At 41.5% G+C, this 20,917-nt stretch overlaps 1 protein-coding gene across 1 annotated transcript in view; it reads left to right on the top strand.

Annotated features, from left to right (window-relative positions):
* The window catches only part of TSHR (thyroid stimulating hormone receptor), a 632,465-nt gene that overhangs the window by 576,017 nt on the left and 35,531 nt on the right, over positions 1–20,917 (top strand). The window contains exon 10 of the mRNA XM_085626611.1: positions 3,813–4,001. Coding sequence (XP_085482737.1) covers positions 3,813–4,001 — 189 coding nt within the window. The remainder of the gene's footprint in view (positions 1–3,812; positions 4,002–20,917) is intronic.

The following is a 20,917-nucleotide window of genomic DNA, read 5'->3' as shown; positions in this document are numbered from 1 at the left end:
CACTTAAACAGACAGTAAGACAGCTACTAAATCCTCCATCCAGACAGTTATATATCCACTCAATCTTCAATACAGATTGGTATATATATATATATAATACATATTTAAATTTCAAACTAAACCACATTCACTGGATGATGTCATCAGTGATGTCATTTGAGATGTCATCGGTGACGTCATCAGTGATGTCAATGACCATGTCATGAATGATGCAATATGTGACATCATCAGCAGTGCATTGCGGGCGCGCGAGTTATAGTTAGCAGAACTAACTATAACGGAGGAACGCGTAGACCGTCCTCTACCGTTTTTGTAATTTGCACTATGGTTTAATAGAAAATAAAAAATCATGTTCCTTGAATACCTTCTGTGCGTGGTGCTGTGATCCTTTGACGAATCCGACTGGAACAGAGGAACGGAGTAATTTTGAGTATATATATATCGTAGCTCCAGTTTTCCACCTCCTCCGTGAACTCGCAGGAGGCTGCTCTCTCGTGGGCAGTGTACCCGCTAGTATGCTCGCTCCCAACCTCGCATTTCTACAAACGCAAAGAAGAGGACTCACAGGGGTGAGTCCAGATTTATTTCACAGACTCACAGCAACCAGATGCGTTTCGGCTGTCGCCTTTTTCGATGGTCATCAGGCGCGCCAGAAAACGGCCTACATTTATGTCTAACATAAATAAACAGCAAGAAGGGACAAGTTCCCCAAGAATTATATCGCCATCTTGGAGTATGCATAATATTATTGCTTTTCAAACATTTCATCACTGTGTACAACATTCGTCACACAGATGCGATAGTACATACAATGCACCTATTTCATATAATTTCATAATATTCACACATTAATTCATGGTACTATTTCAGAAATAATGCCCACAGATGGGCTTAAGGTGCCCATCCGATTTCAATGTATTTACACATTGAAATTTTCGAAGGTTACTTCCATAATTGCGCTATATATGTCAAGTCATTATATATCATATATATATCACCAGTATTAGATGGTGAGCAGCTCCTTTATATTGAGCACTCTACTACACCACCAACACTAAATTTTCTCAGCTCTAATTTCTGGTTTTCTAGCCAAATTTATAACCATATAATAAGCCCAATTCCATCCATCCCCAGCTAGACAGGTGACAATGTCTTGTGCAAGTGTTTGTCATTGCCTTTGCTCATACCAAGCTAAAAATGAAGAAGGTATTTTACCATTCCAGGCAAAGTGCGTCTGCTTTGGATTGTATGTGTGACATGGTGTTAGGGGTGCTCCTTTATGTCGGGACAAAGCTATATTTTTCTGACAATCTCCAATAAGAGCATACCGTGGCCAGGTGCCACAGTGTGAGAAACATTTGTGCTAAAACCCTATCCCAGGAGAAATCCAGTATGTGCTTAAAGGTGTACATTCATGCTGCACAGGAATAACCCTGCAGAAACACCTACCTAGAAAATATCTTTACAACACTATTATTGAAATTAACCTATGCTTTAATGCTCTGAGATATGTTATACTCAAACTCACGACTAGTTATTTTCCATTCTTAACTTTTTCAGACGTTTATTCCACACTGATGTGGCTAAGCAATTATGTCTAAATAGTAAAAGGAGTTAAAAAGTACTAAGGTATGCATAGTGGATTCTCACCACTTGCCATTACCCATGCCCTTCACAGGCTTGCATGTCTCAACCTTGAGTTCTTGTTTTCTTTCTGAATAAATAATCTATACTGTAGTTTTATTTGTTAATGAAGAATTGTATGACTTTCTCACAATGCATTTCATCCCCCATTCCTTCTCAATACAACAGTCAAACACACCCATCCCAGTGCTTAGTTTGTAAAAGAAAGAGTTCTGGTGCCCAAAACTGTTCAGAAGCCTGTGTCCGGTGCAATTAAAGTTGGTGTGCCACATATCAAGGCTGGTAGTTTTAATTCCACCTCATGTCTCCACTGCCAGACACTCCCTGCATTTTATCTCATTCATGCAGGATCCTGCTTTCTCCCTTTGTGACGGGTTTTCCGTCTTTCTCTTCCTCCGTCTTCCAGATTTGTGTGCTTTCCCTGTCTTGATCTTGGCAAATATCTGATGTGGAATCACTGGTCCGTCCAAGTGTATGTGGGTTGGTATGGGTGAGTAAGTGATACAGACAGTATGGTTTAACTGGCCTTTGGCCCCATAACATTTAGGGGCATATTATCAAGCACGGCGTTAAAATTATCGCAGCTTTAGCGGCAGAAAACTGCAGCTAAAGCGGCGATAATGGGCTTGATAATATGCAGTAGAGAATTCCAATAGAAGCCCATGTTGACACCAGATCATGGGCTTCTATGGGAATTCTCAAAGGCATATTATCAAGCCCATTATCGCCGTTTTAGCGGAAGTTTCCTGCCGCGAAAGCAGCAATAATTTTAACACCGTGTCTTGATAATATGCCCCTGAGTATTTCAAAGATCAACTTTGGGATGGTTTTAGCAGGCCAAATGCAAAAACAACAGTTGATGGACAGAATGCAGAACAATGTCATACATTCACCCCAGTACAGAGATCTGGGCCTAAATCCATCGTTTTTGGGCTCACCATGCCATTCCAGTTTGAACTCAGCCATATGCAAATCAGTCTTGACCCTGTGCTTCATGGGAACAGTCCAGTCCGAACTGACAAGCCAGGTCCTCCCTGGACTGGAAACAAGCATCCTAGTACTGGTTTCAGGATTTCACCCCTCATCAGCCAGGATAGCTTGATTCCAGTGGCATGGAGAGCACGGGACTCACGACTGAGCATACCCGTCCCACTCGGGGTGACATATGCAAAAACAACAGTTGATGAACAGAATGCAGAACAATGTCATACATTCACCCCAGTACAGAGATCTGGACCTACATCCATCGTTTTTTTGCTCACCATGCCATTCCAGTTTGAACCCAGCCATATGCAAATCAGTCTTGACCCTGTGCCTCATGGGAACAGTCCGGCCCGAACTGCCAAGCCAGGTTCTCCCTGGACTGGAAACAAGCATTCTAGGACCTGTTTCGGGGTTTCACACCTCTTCAGCCAGGATAGCTTGATTCCGGTGGCATGGAGAGCACTGGACTCACATCTGAGCATACCCGTCCCACTCGGGGTGACAAATGCAAAAACAACAGTTTAGCAGGCCAAAACCTTCTGCTGGGAAGTCAACATCTGTGCTATGTTTCTTCGAATCGACATTTGGGAACCTGCAGTTTCTTGTAATTAGTTGTCGTTATAGATATCAAAAATGTTAATGGCATTTGAGTGAGAGTGAATTGGGTTTGTTCCAGTCTTCCTTTTTGTGAGAACCTAAGACGCTCAATGTTACTTATTTTATGAAGGAGGAATGGCTAAAATACTTTATTATGTGTCCTGCAGGCAACACAGATCTCTGTAGCATACACTCAATGCAATGAGCGGTGTTTTCGTCTAAATATAACCCCATCAAAATGCTTCTCTGTGTTAAACCACAAATCCTAAAAATGTATTCTAAATTGTTTTGTGGTATTCTCTTTTATTGAATCTTACATTTCTCATTCTTTGACATGAATATTCTATTGCTTTTGTTTTCCTTTTCATTTTTTTTATTATGTAAATATAAAAACACTATAGTGACAGAAAGCAGGAATTGTCATGCAACATTTGAGAACCACAAGCAAGTCAATCCTTGGTTTACCCATTTAATTTAGGTGCTAGAATAAAAACAGACTGTTATAGTTTCCTGAGATGGGCAAGTGAAGTGTGACTTAACCATACAACCTTGTCCTCTGATATTGTTTTGTCTTTTCTTTGGTGCAGGGATGTATCAGAGACAGGAATCACTGCACTGCCAAGCAAAGGGCTGGAAAGCCTGAGAACATTGGTTGCAAAAAACACACTGAATCTTAAAAAACTTCCCCCAATCGAAATCTTACAGCAGCTAGAAGAAGCGTATCTAACATACTCCAGCCACTGCTGTGCATTCAAGAACTGGAAGAAAAGGAAGGGGTGAGCGATTAAAAACACTTTTCTTTTCTTTTGTCCAGTGCTATTTGCTTTATTTAGTGTTACCTTTTGTTTGTTAGTTTAACTTTTTCCACAGTTACTGTGGCCTCTTTTATATTATTGGTTTCCAATTCAGTTTTCAGATTCCCACCCTTATATTACCTCATTTACCTTCCATCATAGCACTCATTACTTTATGAAGGTGGGTCCTGGTGTCGGAAATGTTCCTTAAATAGAACGCAAATGTCTGTCTCCTCCTTTTGCTCTGAGAACACTTAGACCTGACATCAGACACGGATATTCCTCTTTAGGACACTCAGGCAGTACCCTATTGGAAAAAAACACAAACGGTACAAGAAGATGGGAGGGAGCGAATCCAAGACCATAACGAGGGAGAGTAGAGCTGAGGGTTATAAAGGGTAAGAGTAATCGATAGAGACTTTAAGATTTCAACCTTTGAGAGTACATTTCTCTTGGTTATTGAGTTGCAGCTAAAATGTAACATTCTTGTTTCTTTTTTCACAAATATAGCGAATTAATGATATCTGTGCAACATTTTGTGCAGGATCCCTCAGTAACAGATGTATACCAGAAAGCAACTCAATCTCTTATAACATGTATTAGGACACCCTTTATTTATAAGAAGCTTAGAGTATTTCATACAAACAGACATAAAATCCAGGGTGAACTACAACGTGAAGACAATTTGCATTGCAATTTTCCCATCTCCATCTGGGATAAAATCTGCTCTAAAATTAATTCCTCTTCTCGAACTTCAATTATGACTCAAACGCTATTCTTTTTTTTTTATAATAGATTATTCAGGATGCCATATATGATTATTAAAATGAAACTTCAATTTTGGCAGAACCACTGACCTGCATTTTGAAGAATAAACTTCCACTTTAAGCATATATTGAGGAATCAGAGATCCACTGAGCAGTGGCGGCTCCTCCACTAAGGTGGAGGAGCATTGCCCCACTGCTCAAAAGGAAAAATAAAATAATAATAACATATCACCATTGTCCTTTTAGTTTTCCAATTGCAGTCAGTGGCTCTCGTTGCGGGCGGAGCTGGCCATAGCAGGGACAGCAGGGTTTTGCACTCCCTAAGTGTGCATGACTGCTTGGCCGCCAAACAGTCATGCGTACTTTGCATCTTCCCCAAGAGGCTGTAATGCACAGCCTGGTGAAGAACATGCCCAGCCTTTCCATTCCCCATCTGAATGCCAATCCACAGCACTCAGACCAATCACAACACTATATTACAATATTATGATTGGCTCAGGGAAGACAGGAAGAAGAGGACGGAGGAGAGGCGGCGGCCAGCAATTTACAAGTGTTTTTTTCTTCATCCTCTCACCTCCTTCCCCTGCCTCACTACCCGGGTCCATTTTATATAATTTTAGTTATATATATATGTATATAATCATGCGCGCCTGCTATAGGCTGCTTTGCATAAGTCTGCGCATTTAATGCTGGGAGTTGCAGTTCATGTAAGGTACGTGCAATATTCTGCTGAATGTTTAAGACTCACAATTGTGCCACAGTCAGGAAACGCATCCTCATCCTTTGCCAGTCATTCCACATATCGAAGATGCAGAATGTCATCCCCGGTGTCCCCCAGTCCTTCAGGGGTGGTGCACTCTCGGCGGCAAGGACGCCGCCTATACAACATGCTCCGGCCTGGATTCCTTCTAGCAAGAGGCACTTGAATGCTGACACGGGACCCCAAGCACAGGCCGCCTCACAGGTATGGAAGTGTTTCCTTTCTGATACCTTTCACAGCTCCGCAAAACTCTAGCCTGACGCGTTTCGAAATTATTTCTTTTGCAAAGGCTTGTAGTGCAGAGAAGAACCACGCACACAACTTCACTGCTGCTCGGCATTTCCTTTTATTGAGCGCCCTCTATGGGCTGCTTTGCATAAGTCTGCACATTTAATGCTGGGAGTTGCAGTTCATGTAAGATACATGCAATATTCTGCTGAATGTTTAAGACTCACAATTGAGCCTCAGTCAGGAAACGCATCCTCATCCTTTGCCAGTCATTCCACATATCGAAGATGCTGAATGTCATCCCCGGTGGCCACCTGCCCTTCAGGGTTGGTGCACTCTTGGTGGCAAGGACACGGCCTATACAACATGCTCCGGCCTGGATTCCTTCTAGCAAGAGGCACTAGAATGCTGATACGGGCCCCAAGCACAGCCCGCCTCACAGGTATGGAAGCATTTCCTTTCTGATACCTTTCACAGCTCTGCAAAACTCTAGCCTGACACGTTTTGAAATTATTTATTTTTCAAAGGCTTGTAGTGCAGAGAAGAACCACGCACACCACTTCACTGCTGCTCTGCATTTCCTTTTATTGCGCGCCTGCTATAGGCTGCTTTGCATAAGTCTGCGCATTTAATGCTGGGAGTTGCAGTTCATGTAAGGTACGTGCAATATTCTGCTGAATGTTTTAAACTCACAATTAAGCCTCAGTCAGGAAACGCATCCTCATCCTTTGCCAGTCATTCCACATATCGAAGATGCTCAATGTCATCCCTGGTGGCCCCCTGCCCTTCAGGGGTGGTGCACTCTCGGCGGCAAGGACACCGCCTATACAACATGCTCCGGCCTGGATTCCTTCTAGCAAGAGGCACACGTATGCTGACACGGGCACCAAGCACAGCCCGCCTCACAGGTATGGAAGCATTTCCTTTCGAATACCTTTCACAGCTCCACAAATATATATATATATATATATATATATATATATATATATATATATTATATATATTCACTGAAAAAACCATAGGTTTCACACACGTTATAGTTACGAATTAGCATTTAAAAAACCTTGCAAATTCACTTAAAAAACCATAGGTTTCACACATGTTATAGTTAGCTGGACATTTCACTCGTAAAAAACCAATGAAATTCCCCCGTTATAGTTAGTGCAGGCAACTATAACTCACGCGACCGCAATCCTCTGCTGATGACGTCAGATATTACATCACTGTATTTAGACACTTATTTACCCATGTCTTCTTCCATTAATCTTTAGCTATACATATATTACAAATATTTATTTTTCATAAAGACACATATGTCATCAGTGATGTAATATCTGATGTCATCAGCAGAGGATTGCGGTTGCGTGAGTTATAGTCTACAGCGTGTCACCCCCCTAAGCGGCTTCAAAAACATTTGTTTCGATGTGCCGCATAAGGGGAGACAGGATGCAGTATTTTACTGCAGGGGCAACACTGGGTTCCAGCTATTACATCGACAAGGTTGGGACCGGAGAATTAAAGGTCTACGAGACACACCACTTGGTGTTCGACAGCCCTTCACTTTACGGGTTGCCGCTTGGAGTCCTTTGACCAGCATGCCTCTGGTCCCAGTTTGGAATATTGGATGCACTACAGCTGCGAGTAGGGGGCGGAACAAAACACACCCCCAAGCCAGAAACTCTGCGTGGAAACTGAAACCGGCACTGAGGAAAGCAGAAATGCTGAAACGCGTCTGCCTGGCGTTTCCAGAACTTTTTGGACCCTTTGTATGCCTTGTGCCTCTGTGAATATTGGAATAAATCCTGGTGTTGCCCTAGCATATGTCGGGCTCATTCTTTTCCCTGAGTGGGCGTTGGATTGTATGTTTTGCCGGTTTGGCACCGGCTACCGGCATGCCCTCTCGGTCTGGTGTGACACGCGAGCCAGCACCTTTGGACATTGTATGTTTCTACAGCGTGTCACCCCCCCTAAGCGGCTTCAAAAACATTTGTTTCGATGTGCCGCATAAGGGGAGAGAGGATGCAGTATTTTACTGCAGGGGCAACACTGGGTTCCAGCTATTACATCGACAAGGTTGGGACCGGAGAATTAAAGGTCTACGAGACACACCACTTGGTGTTCGACAGCCCTTCACTTTACGGGTTAGCGCTTGGACTCCTTTGACCAGCATGCCTCTGGTCCCAGTTTGGAATATTGGATGCACTACAGCTGCGAGTAGGGAGTGGAACAAAACACACCCCCAAGCCAGAAACTCTGCGTGGAAACTGAAACCGGCACTGAGGAAAGCAGAAATGCTGAAACGCGTCTGCCTGGCGTTTCCAGAACTTTTTGGACCCTTTGTATGCCTTGTGCCTCCGTGAATATTGGAATAAATCCTGGTGTCGCCCTAGCATATGTCGGGCTCATTCTTTTCCCTGAGTGGGCGTTGGATTGTATGTTTTGCCGGTTTGGCACCGGCTACCGGCATGCCCTCTCGGTCTGGTGTGACACGCGAGCCAGCACCTTTGGACGTTATATATATATATATATATATATATATATATATATATATATATATATGTATATATATATTCACAGAAAAAACCATAGGTTTCAGGGGTGTTATAGTTAGCTGCCCATTTCACTCGTACAAAACCATAGAAATTCCTCCGTTATAGTTAGTTCTGCTAACTATAACTCAAGCGCCCGTAATGCACTGCTGATGATGTCACATATTGCATCATTCATGACATGGTCAGTGACATCACTGATGACATCACTGATGACATCTCAAATGACATCACTTATGACATCACTGATGACATCATCCACTGAATGTGGTTAAGTTTGAAATTTAAATATGTATTATATATATACCAATCTGTATTGAAGATTGAGTGGATATATAACTGTCTGGATGGAGGATTTAGTAGCTGTCTGACTGTCTTTTTAAGTGAGTAATTAAAAGTGTCTCACTTAATACATGGATTAGTAACTAAACTATGTGAATGTGTGCAGCACTGTCTCTGTTGTTGTATAACATGCTGCCTCAGTTGGTCACTAACTACATGAGTGTGTATATTAGTTATTGATTAGTTGGGTGAGTATTTGTATGGGACACTGAGTTTGTGTGTGGTTGGATGGGGTGTGTGTAACTCTATGCATAGATGTGTGAATGATTGATTGACTAGGTGTATGGGTTTAAGAGTGCATGTGGAAACAGTTGTTTGGGTGACTGAGTGTATTTATTTGTGTGTTGGTGAGCGAATATATGTTTTAGTTGTACATCTTCAACAAAGTAAAAAAATAAAAGGCATTCTATGTGAGAGTTGGTGTATATAAATAAGTTTGTGTAAGAGTCAGTGATTGTGAGAGTAAATATATGAATGAGTGTATAATTGTAATGGTGCTTTTTTAACATATTAACGATGAGTTACTATGTGTTTGAATAAATGAGGTGTCGTTGGATAATTGTGTAAGTGAGTAAATGTAAGTGCGATACATTTTTTTCATGAGTGAGTAGGATGACTGCATAACCGACTAAGATGACTGCTGATGTGTCATTGTCTATATATGTGTATAAGTGCATTTGATAGTGTTCTATTAATTAATGACTGCATGTATAGATGATTCTGTTGTTGAATGGGTAGTTGTGTGTGTAGACTTAGGAATCAGTGAGTGGGTATGTAGTAACTGGTATTGGTGTGTCAATGGTTTCAAATATGGTACTCTGTATTTTACAGTGAGTGATGAAAGGTTATACTAGTGTATGATGTGGTGTATCGGATTGTCAAGTGGATGATGTCATCAGTGATGTCATTTGAGATGTCATCAGTGATGTCATCAGTGATGTCACTGACCATATCATGAATGATGCAATATGTGACATCATCAGCAGTGCATTACGGGCGCGTGATTTATAGTTAGCAGAACTAACTATAACGGAGGAATTTCTATGGTTTTGTACGAGTGAAATGGGCAGCTAACTATAACACCCCTGAAACCTATGTTTTTTTCTGTGAATTTCTAAGGTTTTTTAAATGCTAATTTCTAACTATAACGTCTCTGAAACCTATGTTTTTTTTCAGTGAATTTCAAAGGTTTTTTAAATGCTAACTTTTAAGTGTGATAGTAGTTATATCTATTTTTTGTACTGATTTTCTACAGTTTTTTTAACTGTTTATTTATAAATATTTTATTCATTAAATAACATATTTTTCTGAAAATTGCACAAAAACATTTTTTAATTAAAACTGAAATATTGATTCATTTTCTTGTTTTCATTTTTATTTTAATATATTTATATCATTTTCTTTAAAAAAAAAATCCAATTTTGTTCGCAGTCGCGCACTCAAAGTGTACACATCACGGTGGGTGCGCGCATTCTAGCCGCCATTTTAGAAAAGTCATGAAGGATCCGTGTATGGTGTGCGACGGCTGCGTGTTTTTCAGTTACATCATATACATTTAATATCACGTGATATGCGCGATTGGTATGCGACCAGTCTGCGACTCCTGCTCCCGCGCATTCGCGACACATGCGCATTACGGTACGAGATGTTTGCACGCTTGTGGGTCCCGCGTGACATCATATACGTGCTGGGGCGCGCTGGGTGCGCGACTTCCGCAAAAAAAAATTATGTTCCAAAATGATATGTATGTGTCTTTAATATACATATTAAGGCAAGAGATTATGTAAGATATTCATCAAAATAATATATTTGTACTTATAAGAAACTTATATTATTTTTAAATATATTTTCGCGAAGTCGGGTGCGTGCGTCGTGAGTGCAGAAAACCAGGTCAGCAGAGCTGCTGTAGAGCCAGAGAACCAGGTCAGCAGAGCTGCTCTAGAGCCTAAGAACTAGGTCAGCAGAGCTGCTCTAGAGTCAGAGAACCAGGTCAGCAGAGCTGCTGTAGAGCCAGAGAAACCAGGTCAGCAGAGCTGCTTTAGAGGGGTACAACCAGGTCAGCAGAGCTGCTTTAGAGCCAGAGAACCAGGCCAGCAGAGCTGTTTTAGAGCCAGAGAACCAGGTTAGCAGAGCTGCTTTAGAGCCAGAGAACCAGGTCAGCAGAGCTACTCTAGAGCCAGAGAACCAAATCAGCAGAGCTGCTTTAGAGCCATAGAACCAGGTCAGCAGAGCTGCTTTAGAGCCAGAGAACCAGGTCAGTAGAGCTGGTCTAGAGCCTAAGAACCAGGTCAACAGAGCTGCTCTAGAGCCAGAGAACCAGGTCAGCAGAGCTGCTGCAGAGCCAGAGAAACCAGGTCAGCAGAGCTTCTATAGAGCCAGTGAACTATGTCAGCAGAACTGCTTCAGAGCCATAGAACTGGGTCAACGGAGCTGCTTTAGAGCCAGAGAACCAGGTCTGCAAAGCTGTTGTAGAGCCAGAGAACTAGATCAGCAGAGCTGCTCTGTAGCATAAGAACTAGGTCAGCAGAGCTGCTCTAGAGCCAGAGAACCAGGTCAGCAGACCTGCTGTAGAGCCAGAGAAACCAGGTCAGCGGAGCTGCTTTAGAGAGAGAGAACCAGGTCAGCAGAGCTGCTTTAGAGCCAGAGAACCAGGTCAGCAGAGCTGCTCTAGCTGACACTGACTGACTGACACTGACTGATTGACACTGACTGACACTGATTGACACTGACTGACACTGACTAACTGACACTGATTGACTGACACTGATTGACTGACACTGACTGACTGACACTGACTGACTGACACTGACTGACTGACTGACACTGATTGACTGACACTGACTGATTGACACTGACTGACACTGATTGACACTGACTGACACTGACTAACTGACACTGATTGACTGACACTGATTGACTGACACTGACTGACTGACACTGACTGACTGACACTGACTGACTGACTGACACGGATTGACTGACACGGATTGACTGACACTGACAGACTGACTGACACTGACATTGACTGACATTGACTGACACTGACTGACTACTCTCTAATACTCTACTACTGACTCTCTACTACTCTAGTAGAGAGTGAGTAGTAGAGAGTGAGTAGTAGAGAGAGAGTAGTAGAGAGTGAGTAGTAGAGAGAGAGTAGTACTCTCTACTACTCACTCTCTACTACTCTCTCTCAACTACTCACTCTCAACTACTCACTCTCAACTACTCACTCTCAACTACTCACTCTCTACTACTCACTCTCTACTACTCTACTACTCACTCTCTACTACTCATTTGCTACTACTCTCTACTACTCACGCTCTACTACTCACGCTCTACTACTCACGCTCTACTCACTCTCTACTACTCTCTACTATTCACTCTCTACTACTCACTCTCTACTACTCACTCTACTACTTTCTACTACTCTCTACCACTCACTCTCTACTACTCTACTACTCACTCTCTACCACTCTCTACTAACTCGCTACTACTCTCTGCTACTCACTCTCTACTACTCTCTCTCTACTATTCACTCTCTACTACTCACTCTCTACTACTCACTCTCTACTTCTCAGTCTCTACTACTCACTCTCTACTACTCTCTACTACTCACTCTACTACTCTCTGCTGCTCTCTAGCACTCACTCTCTACTACTCTACTACTCACTCTCTACTACTCTCTCTCTACTACACTCTACTACTCTCTCTCTACTACTCTCTACTACTCACTCTCTACTACTCACTCTACTACTCTCTACTACTCTCTCTCTACTACTCACTCTCTACTACTCGCTCTCTACTATTCACTCTCTACTATTCACTCTCTACTACTCACTCTCCACTACTCACTCTCCACTACTCACTCTCCACCACTCACTCTCCACCACTCACTCTCTACTACTCACTCTCCACTACTCACTCTCTACTACTCACTCTCTACTACTCACTCTCTACTACTCACTACTGCTCACTCTCCACTACTGATTTTCTACTACTCGCTCTCAACTACTCTCTACTACTCACTCTCTACTACTCTACTACTCTCTCTACTTCTCACTCTCTACTACTCTCTCTACTACTCACTCTCTACTACTCTCTCTACTACTCACTCTCTACTACTCACTCTCTACTACACACTCTCTACTACTTGCTCTCTGCTACTCGCTCTCTACTACTCTCTAGTACTCACTCTCTACTACTCCACTACTCTCTACTACTCACCCTCTACTACTCACGCTCTACTACTCTACTACTCACTCTCTACTACTCACTCTCTACTACACTCTCTACTACTCACTCTCTACTACTCACTCTCTACTACTCACTACTACTCACTCTCTACTACTGTCTACTACTCACTCTCTACTACTCTCTACTACTCACTCTCTACTACTCTCTACTACTTTCTACTACTCACTCTACTACTCACTCTCTACTACTCTCAACTACTCACTCTCTACTACTCCCTCTCTACTACTCCCTCTCTACTACTCCCTCTCTACTACTCACTCTACTACTCTCTACTACTCACTCACTGATACTTTGTCTACTACTCTCTACTACTCACGCTCTACTCTCTATTACTCGCTCTCTACTCTCTACCTCTCTACCTCTCTCTCTACTACTCTCTACCTCTCTACCTCTCTGTACATGCACACATATATATGCATATATATGCATATATATATATGTATGTGTATATATATATATATATACACATCTATAAACATATAAATATAATCTGCATATCTATATAAATATAAATCCATGCAAACATATACATATACATATATGCATACATATGCATGGTATGTATATGAAAGTTTGAAAAACTTTAATACAAGCAAAGCTAAAAAGCCACCTAATTACAAACAGAATTGCTTTAACTTAAACGAGGGCGGGACCTATTGCATTTTCAATGCTTGTTTACTTTGATTCCATCAAGATGGCATTCAGATGTGTCACACATTTTCCATAAATTCTGAATAGTAGCACTCTAGTTGCTCATTAGATCACTGTAGTAAAGCTACTGCTCACCAGGGAAGTCTGCTGCTGGTATTGAAAGTGCATGTTTCAGTCTGCATGGCAGAACTTTTTAATGAAATAGAAGAGGATTTGAGAAGTCAAAATGTGCCCTAAGTTTTCTTTCTGCAGCACTAATCATAATTTCTATGGCAAAATGAACCCCCTCATTTTGTTCCTTTGCAAATTAAATGTTTTAAATGTTACCACTTTATTCCAATCAAGTTGGCTTCAGGTGTGCCATACCTTTGTCATAAGTAAGACTGTTAGCGCTCTAGTTGTTCTTTAAAACACTCTGGGATTTCTGTCATTGGGCTATACTTGGGCTACATCTCGGTGTTATTTGTGCTACATTTGGGCTCTTTTGTCTCTGGTGGCCATCTTGGAAGACTTGTTATGAAGTTTCCTAATTTCCTCATTTACTGCAGTCTCCTCAGTAGGCATACTGTCAGTTTTTTACTTTGATTCAATGAAGCAGGCATTCAGATGTGTCACACATTTGCCATAAATTCAGAATGCTAGCACTCTAGTTGCTCATTAGATCACTGTAGTAAAGCTACTGCTCACCAGGGAAGTCTGCTGCTGGTATTGAAAGTGCATGTTTCAGTCTGCATGTCAGAATTCTTTAATGAAATAGAAGAGGATTTGAGAAGTCACTCAAAATGTGCCCTAATTTTTCTTTCGGCAGCACTAATCATACATTCTATGGCAAAATGAACCCTCTCATTTTGTTCCTTTTTAAATTAAATGTTTTAAATGTTACCACTTTATTTCACTCAAGATGGCTTCAGGTGTGCCATACCATTGTCATAAGTAAGACTGTTAGCGCTCTAGCTGTTCTTTGGAACACTCTGGGAAGCTGCAGTAGAACACAAAGGAATCAACTGACAGTCTCTGCCCTTGTTGGATGTACATGTTTTACTGAGAATGTCAGACTTCATTCTCACATGACTGAGAAAGATAATGTGAATTTACAGAAAATATGCTCTCAGTTTAGCTTATAGATCACCTTCCAAACCTCTGTGGGAAAAGCATGTGAAAATAGTTCTCTCAAAGATGATTCATGATATCCCAGCAAAAGGCTTTTTCACATGGTAAAATCACCTTAGAACATACCACAATTCCTAAAATGAGTATGGTACCATCAACAAATGATTTATAATGTAACTAAAGTCTTAAAACCTTCTATTAACTGCAATGCTTTTTAATGAGGTGCTATCATGTATATTGGTCCCAAGATGGCTGCCAACACTTCTTGGATGAAGTGCTGACAGCCAATCAGATCTCACAATTAGAATCCCCTTTGAATGGCTTGGTGTGCGTGTGTATTAAATGTGCCCGTCAATCGCTACCCATGTTTGTATAAATAAACGACAAGGGTGTCTACTTGGAGAGTACCCACCGGCGGGAGCGCCGGGATTAGGTATGGTAGGGCGTCAGACACGTCAGAGCTTCACTAGCGGTGTAAATACATTCCACGTGGATTCATTGTATGCATAGTCACCTTTTAATGAATATCACGCAAATCGTCATGGTTGTAGGTACATACGGTTTGTCCTGCATGTCCTAGGTGATTCTATAAATATATATATTTTTTTAAATAATAAAAAACAAAGGCCGGCCCCGGGGGATGGGGTCCCTGGGGCCATAAGTGGCCTGAGGAGGGGGGCAACGCAGCCCTCCTCCTAAAGAATTTTTTTAAAAAAAGGCCATGATCCGGGGGTTGGGGTCCCCGGGGCCGATTAAGGCCTTGGAAAGGGGGCCACGCGGCCCACTTCCAAATAAAAAAATTTCAGCAAAAAAAGTTAGGGTGCAGGCCCTGGGGAATGGGGTCCCCAGGGCCAATAAATTAGAAAAAGAAGGGGGGCCACACAGCCCTCCTTCTTAAAAATAAAAAATAAATAAAAGACCTGCATCGCGGCCAGGGGCCACACCCCTCCTTGCAGCACTCGACAAACGTGCCCCCTGGCCAGTTGTAATTTGGGGAATTAATTCCCCTTCAATACTGAGGGTCCCTGAGGGCCAACAAGCCCAACAGGTATCTCCAGTATGCGCCAGGAAGCTGCGTGGCAGACAGGTGTTCTGAGGCCACGCCCCTTTTTACACCTCTATGCAACGCAGCTCTGTGGCGCTTACTGGAGGTACCTAGTGGGCTAGTTTGACCCTAGGGACCCTTAGGATTCAAGGGGACTTAATCTCTCAACTTAGAACGGCCACAGGGCGCGTTTACACAGTGGTGAAGGGAGGGGACGGGGCCTGAGGTGACGTGTGCAAACATGCCCTGTGACGTGTTTTAAGTTGGGGAAATAATTCCCTTTCAATCCTGAGGGACCCTGGGGGCTAACTAGCCCACCAGGTGCTTCCAGTAAGCGCCACAGCTCTGCGTTGCAGAGAGGTGGTGCAGGCCGTGCCCCTTTTTATACCTCTCTGCAATGGCGCTTACTCGACGTACCTAGTGGGCTATTTTGCCCCTAGGGACCCACAGGATTCAAGGGGACTTAATCTCCCAATTTAAAACGGCCACAGATTTGGCAAAGAGGTAGGCCTCAGATCAGACTCGTGCCTTTTGCATAAATGGTGTGAATCCGTTCAGTAGTTCCTGAGTTAAAAGTGCATAAATATCTATGGCCGGGGAGGATCCGCGGACCCTACCCGCACCGTGAGCGCACTTTCCCCGAACCGAGAGCCCACCCTCCCGATCGCGCGCTGAATGCTAATTGGCTGTCGAGTGTCTCTCTACATTCGAAACCAGGAACTGTTGGCCACCATTTTCTGCCTCGGTAGAAGCGAGGCTGAAGAAGCAAGGGGAATAAGTGTGTAAAACATATAAAGGGGGCAGAGTGGAAATACTCTGACCCTCTAGAGGTGCTTAGGGGGTCCCAGAAGGACCCCCTGGGGCCCCCTTTTAATTTAAAAAAAAAAGGCGAAATGCGCGCATGGTGCGCGCATCCTATCGCGTTGGGTGCGCGGATCCATGGATTTTTTTTAAAAAAAAGACAAGAACTCATTGGTTGTATGACTACTTTGTACACTGAAAGGTAGGGTGTATATTTCTGTTTTTTAAAGGTATGATTCTTATTGGTTAACAAAAACAGATTTAAGGAACATTATATATGATTAGCTGATATGTTGAAAAGTGAAGCACACTTCCTCTCTTGTGTAGGAACATTGTGTGCTGAACTTCTGACCTGTGTGCTTAGTGCAGTGTTCCATGACCTGTTTCTATGGTAACAGGCAGAATGCAGATTGGGGGAAGGGTTGAAATGTATTTCAGTTGGAAAGGGTTGAAATGTTTAACCAATAGAAATGTGTGTTTGCTTTTGAGTTTATGTGTGAAGGATTGTGATTTGATGTTTACATGTATATGTGTGGAAAATGAAAGGGAAACTTTTCCATTCTTTGTTTTTGCTGAGAGGTGCACAGTGCAGAGATTCTGTAAAAGAAAATATGGTGAGTGACTGATATACTTCTTAATCTACAAAAGAACTTGAAAGATGAGTTATTTAATTGTGAGGGGATGTATGTAGACTATTTTGATTTTAATCAGACTAATGTATTTCTCCTGCTAAAGTGTAGGGAGTACTTTTTTTCTCTACAATCTTATTGACAGTGTGTGTGCATGTAGAAACCATTCTGTGATAAGAATTTGTGTTTTTCATGTGTTTGCAGACAGATAACTGTGCTGTTATTATATTTTGGTAGAATTAGAAACCAGTCATTGTTTATGAATTTGTGAAATGAGTTATGTTATGTTTCTATACTAACATGTAGTACTACTTCTAGATGAAGAAATGTGTTTTGGTATAGTGCAAGGGATAGTGTTGTTTGTCTAGAATCACACAGTGAGTCTGTGTGCATTTGGGAACCACTGTGAGAGAAGCATTTGGTATCATTGTGTATTTGCTGACAGATAACTTCATGTTGTGAAGTTTTAGTAGCATTAGAAGACAGTTATGGCTTATGATTTGATTAAATGAGTCAGGCTTTCACAGAAAAGTGCAGTCCTGAAATATGTAGATTGTGTGCAGTTCCCTTACCACTTGTACTGTAGTGAATTCTAGGGATAGTGGTGCGTGTCTAGAAACACAGTGTGAGTTAGTGTGTATTTGGGATCACTGTGAGAGAAGCATTTGGTGACATCATGTATTTGCTGACAGATAACTTTTTTTAAAACCAGTCATGTTGTGAAGTTTTAGTAGCATTAGAATCCAGTCTTTGCTTATGCGTTGATTAAATCAGTCATGCTTTGACACTGATGTGCTGTACTTCAATATGTAGAGTGTGTGCAGTACCATTAACTCTTCTAGACTAGTGAATGAGTTTTGGTAAACTCCTAGGATAGTGTTGATTGTCTAAAATCACACTGTGTGCATTTGGGTAAGGATTGTGAGAGAAGCATTTGGTAACATCGTGTATTTGCTGACAGATAACTGTTTTAAAACCGGTCATGTTGTCAAGTTTTAGTAGAATTAGAAGCCAGTCTTTTCTTATGCTTTGATTAAATGAGTCAGGCTTTGACACAAAAGTGCAGTCCTGAAATATGAAGATTGTGTGCAGTTCCCTTACCACTTCCACAGTAGTGAATGATTTTTGGTAAACTCCTAGGTATAATGGTTGTTGTCTAGAATCACACTGTGAGTCTGTGTGCATTTGGGAACCACTGTGAGAGAAGCATTTGGTAACATCGTGTATTTTTTAGCAGATAACTCTTTTAAAACCTGTCATGTTGTCAAGTTTTAGTAGCATTAGAAGCTAGTCTTTGCTTATGCTTATGCATTGATAAAATGAGTCAGGGTTTGACACTAAGGTGCAGTACCATGTACTATTCTCTTCACTGTGGCAGAACTGAAAATTTTAAAGTTTTACCTAAGCACTGTCCTAGAAGTAGTCTGATTATTTAGTCAGTTTCTAAGTACCACATAGATTGCTTCAAATGTCTATGCAGCATGCATGTAGTGTTCTAACATACTATACACTTGTTTTTTACACCTTCAATTCCCTAGTCAGTATCCATACACTTCCAGGAAACACCCTGTCACTCCCTTTGCAGTCCTCTAGTAACCCATTCAACACCATGTACTAATCAATTCACTGTGCCAAAACCCAAACACTTATAAATTCACCGAGACACTCTCTTTCCAGTACTCTAATGATTCAGTCACTGCCTAAGTATTCATGCACTGAGCCAGGCCTTAGCACATGGACTTCTTCAAACCCCTATCCACTATGCATGCAGTCCTCTAACCACCTACACACTTGTCTTTCACACCTTCAATTCCCCAGTCAGTTTCCATACACTTCCAGCAAACACCCTGTCACTCCCCTTGCACTCCTCTAGTGACCTTATTAAGCATCATGTACTAATCCATTCACTGTGCCAAACCCTAATAAATTCACCCAGGCACTCTCCTTGCAGTACTCTAATCATTCAGTCAGTACCCAAGTACTCATCCAGTGACCCAGGCCTTAGTATATGGACTGCTTCAAACCCCTATCCACTATGCATGCAGTCCTCTAATTCCCTAGTCAGTATCCATACACTTCCAGGAAACACCCTGTCACTCCCTTTGCAGTCTTCTAGTGACCCATTCAGCATCATGTACTAAACCATTCACTGTGCGAAAACTCAAACACTTATAAATTCACCAAGATACTATCTTTGCAGTACTCTAATCATTCAGTCAGTGCCTAAGTATTCATGCACTGAGCCAGGCCTTAGCACATGGACTGCTTCAAACCCCTATCCACTATGCATGCAGTCTTCTAACCACCTAGACACTTGTCTTTCACACTTTCAATTTCCTAGTCAGTATCCATACAGTCCAGCAAACATCTTGTCACTGCCTTTGCACTCCTCTAGTGACCCATTCAGTACCAAGTACTAATCCATTCCCTGTGCGAAAAGCCTAGCACTTATAAATTCACCTAGGCACTCTCCTTGCTGTACTGTAATCATTCAGTCAGTACCCAAGTAGTCATGCAGTGAGCCAGGCCTTAGCACATGGACTGCTTTAAATGCCTATGCAGTATGGATGCAGTCCTCTAATCACCTACACAGTTGCGTTTCACACCTTGACTTCCCTAGTTAGTATTCATACTCTTCTAGCAAACACCCTGTCACTCACCCATTGTGCCTCCTTATAGTACTGTAATCATTTAGTCAGTTAGCATGTAGAATTTTAGTGAGGTAGGCTTTAGGGCATGAACTGCTTCAAAGTAGTATGCACTATGCATGTAGTGTTTTAACCATTGTCACACTTGTGGTTCAGGGACATAGTTTCTTAGTCAGTATTTATATAAAATGTGTTTGTACAGTAATGGAATAGTATAATTTTGAAAGTTATTAATATACATTTATTTGTGATTCTTTTTTACAGATACAGAACAGGAGTGTTTCTCATCTGTTTGCACTCTTCTTGTGCAAGATTGTTTGGATGAAGGGTCCTTAGGTGTTTCATCATACTTGCTGTGCCGCATGAGTATTTTTTGTTAGGATCCCCTCGTAACAGAACTCTTTTGAAAATCTTGTGCATGAGAAAGGTGATATTGGTCTTTGTTTGCCCCTCGAGAAAAGTAGAAAATGTCCACATCACTGAAGGAAAACGTTGTGGGCGTGGTGCATCCTCCAAAAATTCAACTTTAGATTTGGTGAATATTTTATAGCGACATCATTTACAGTTTTTGTAAGTTAAAGTTAAAAAACTTTGTTAGCTGTGTGCATTTTATATTTCTGTGATTTGTATTTTGAGAATGGCATGTTGTTTTTTTTTAACAATCTTTGAGATTGTGGTTTTTTTGCCCGCTGTTAAGTGATGAGTACGATTGAAATCACTATTTTTAGTGAAATTTAATATATTCTGAGAACAGCAAAAAAGGCAATAAAATTACTTTGTGGAAATTATGCTGTGTTGTAAAAAAATTATTATTACATGTTATAATTTTTTTTCCTTTTCTTTCACAGATCCAAATTTTAAAATAAGCAAGTTATATGAATTTATATTTGAATGAAAAACAGAAAAAAATGAATACCATTTTTTATTCCTATAACTGTGAAGGCAAGTTTAACTAAGTCTCAATATGCAGAATGAAGAGGCCTGCAAGAAGCTACAAAGTTGAAACACGTTTCTAAAAACACTCTGTTTATGTAGTTTTGAAATCTGACCATAATCAGATATCATGTGACCTGCAAAAAAAGAGATTTGAGGGGTTCATAATATTTCACCT

Source organism: Triturus cristatus, chromosome 9, assembly GCF_964204655.1.
Source record: "Triturus cristatus chromosome 9, aTriCri1.1, whole genome shotgun sequence".
Lineage (NCBI taxonomy): Eukaryota > Metazoa > Chordata > Amphibia > Caudata > Salamandridae > Triturus > Triturus cristatus.
Note: the sequence above shows the minus strand (reverse complement) of the source record. Positions and strands in the feature narration are given on the sequence as shown.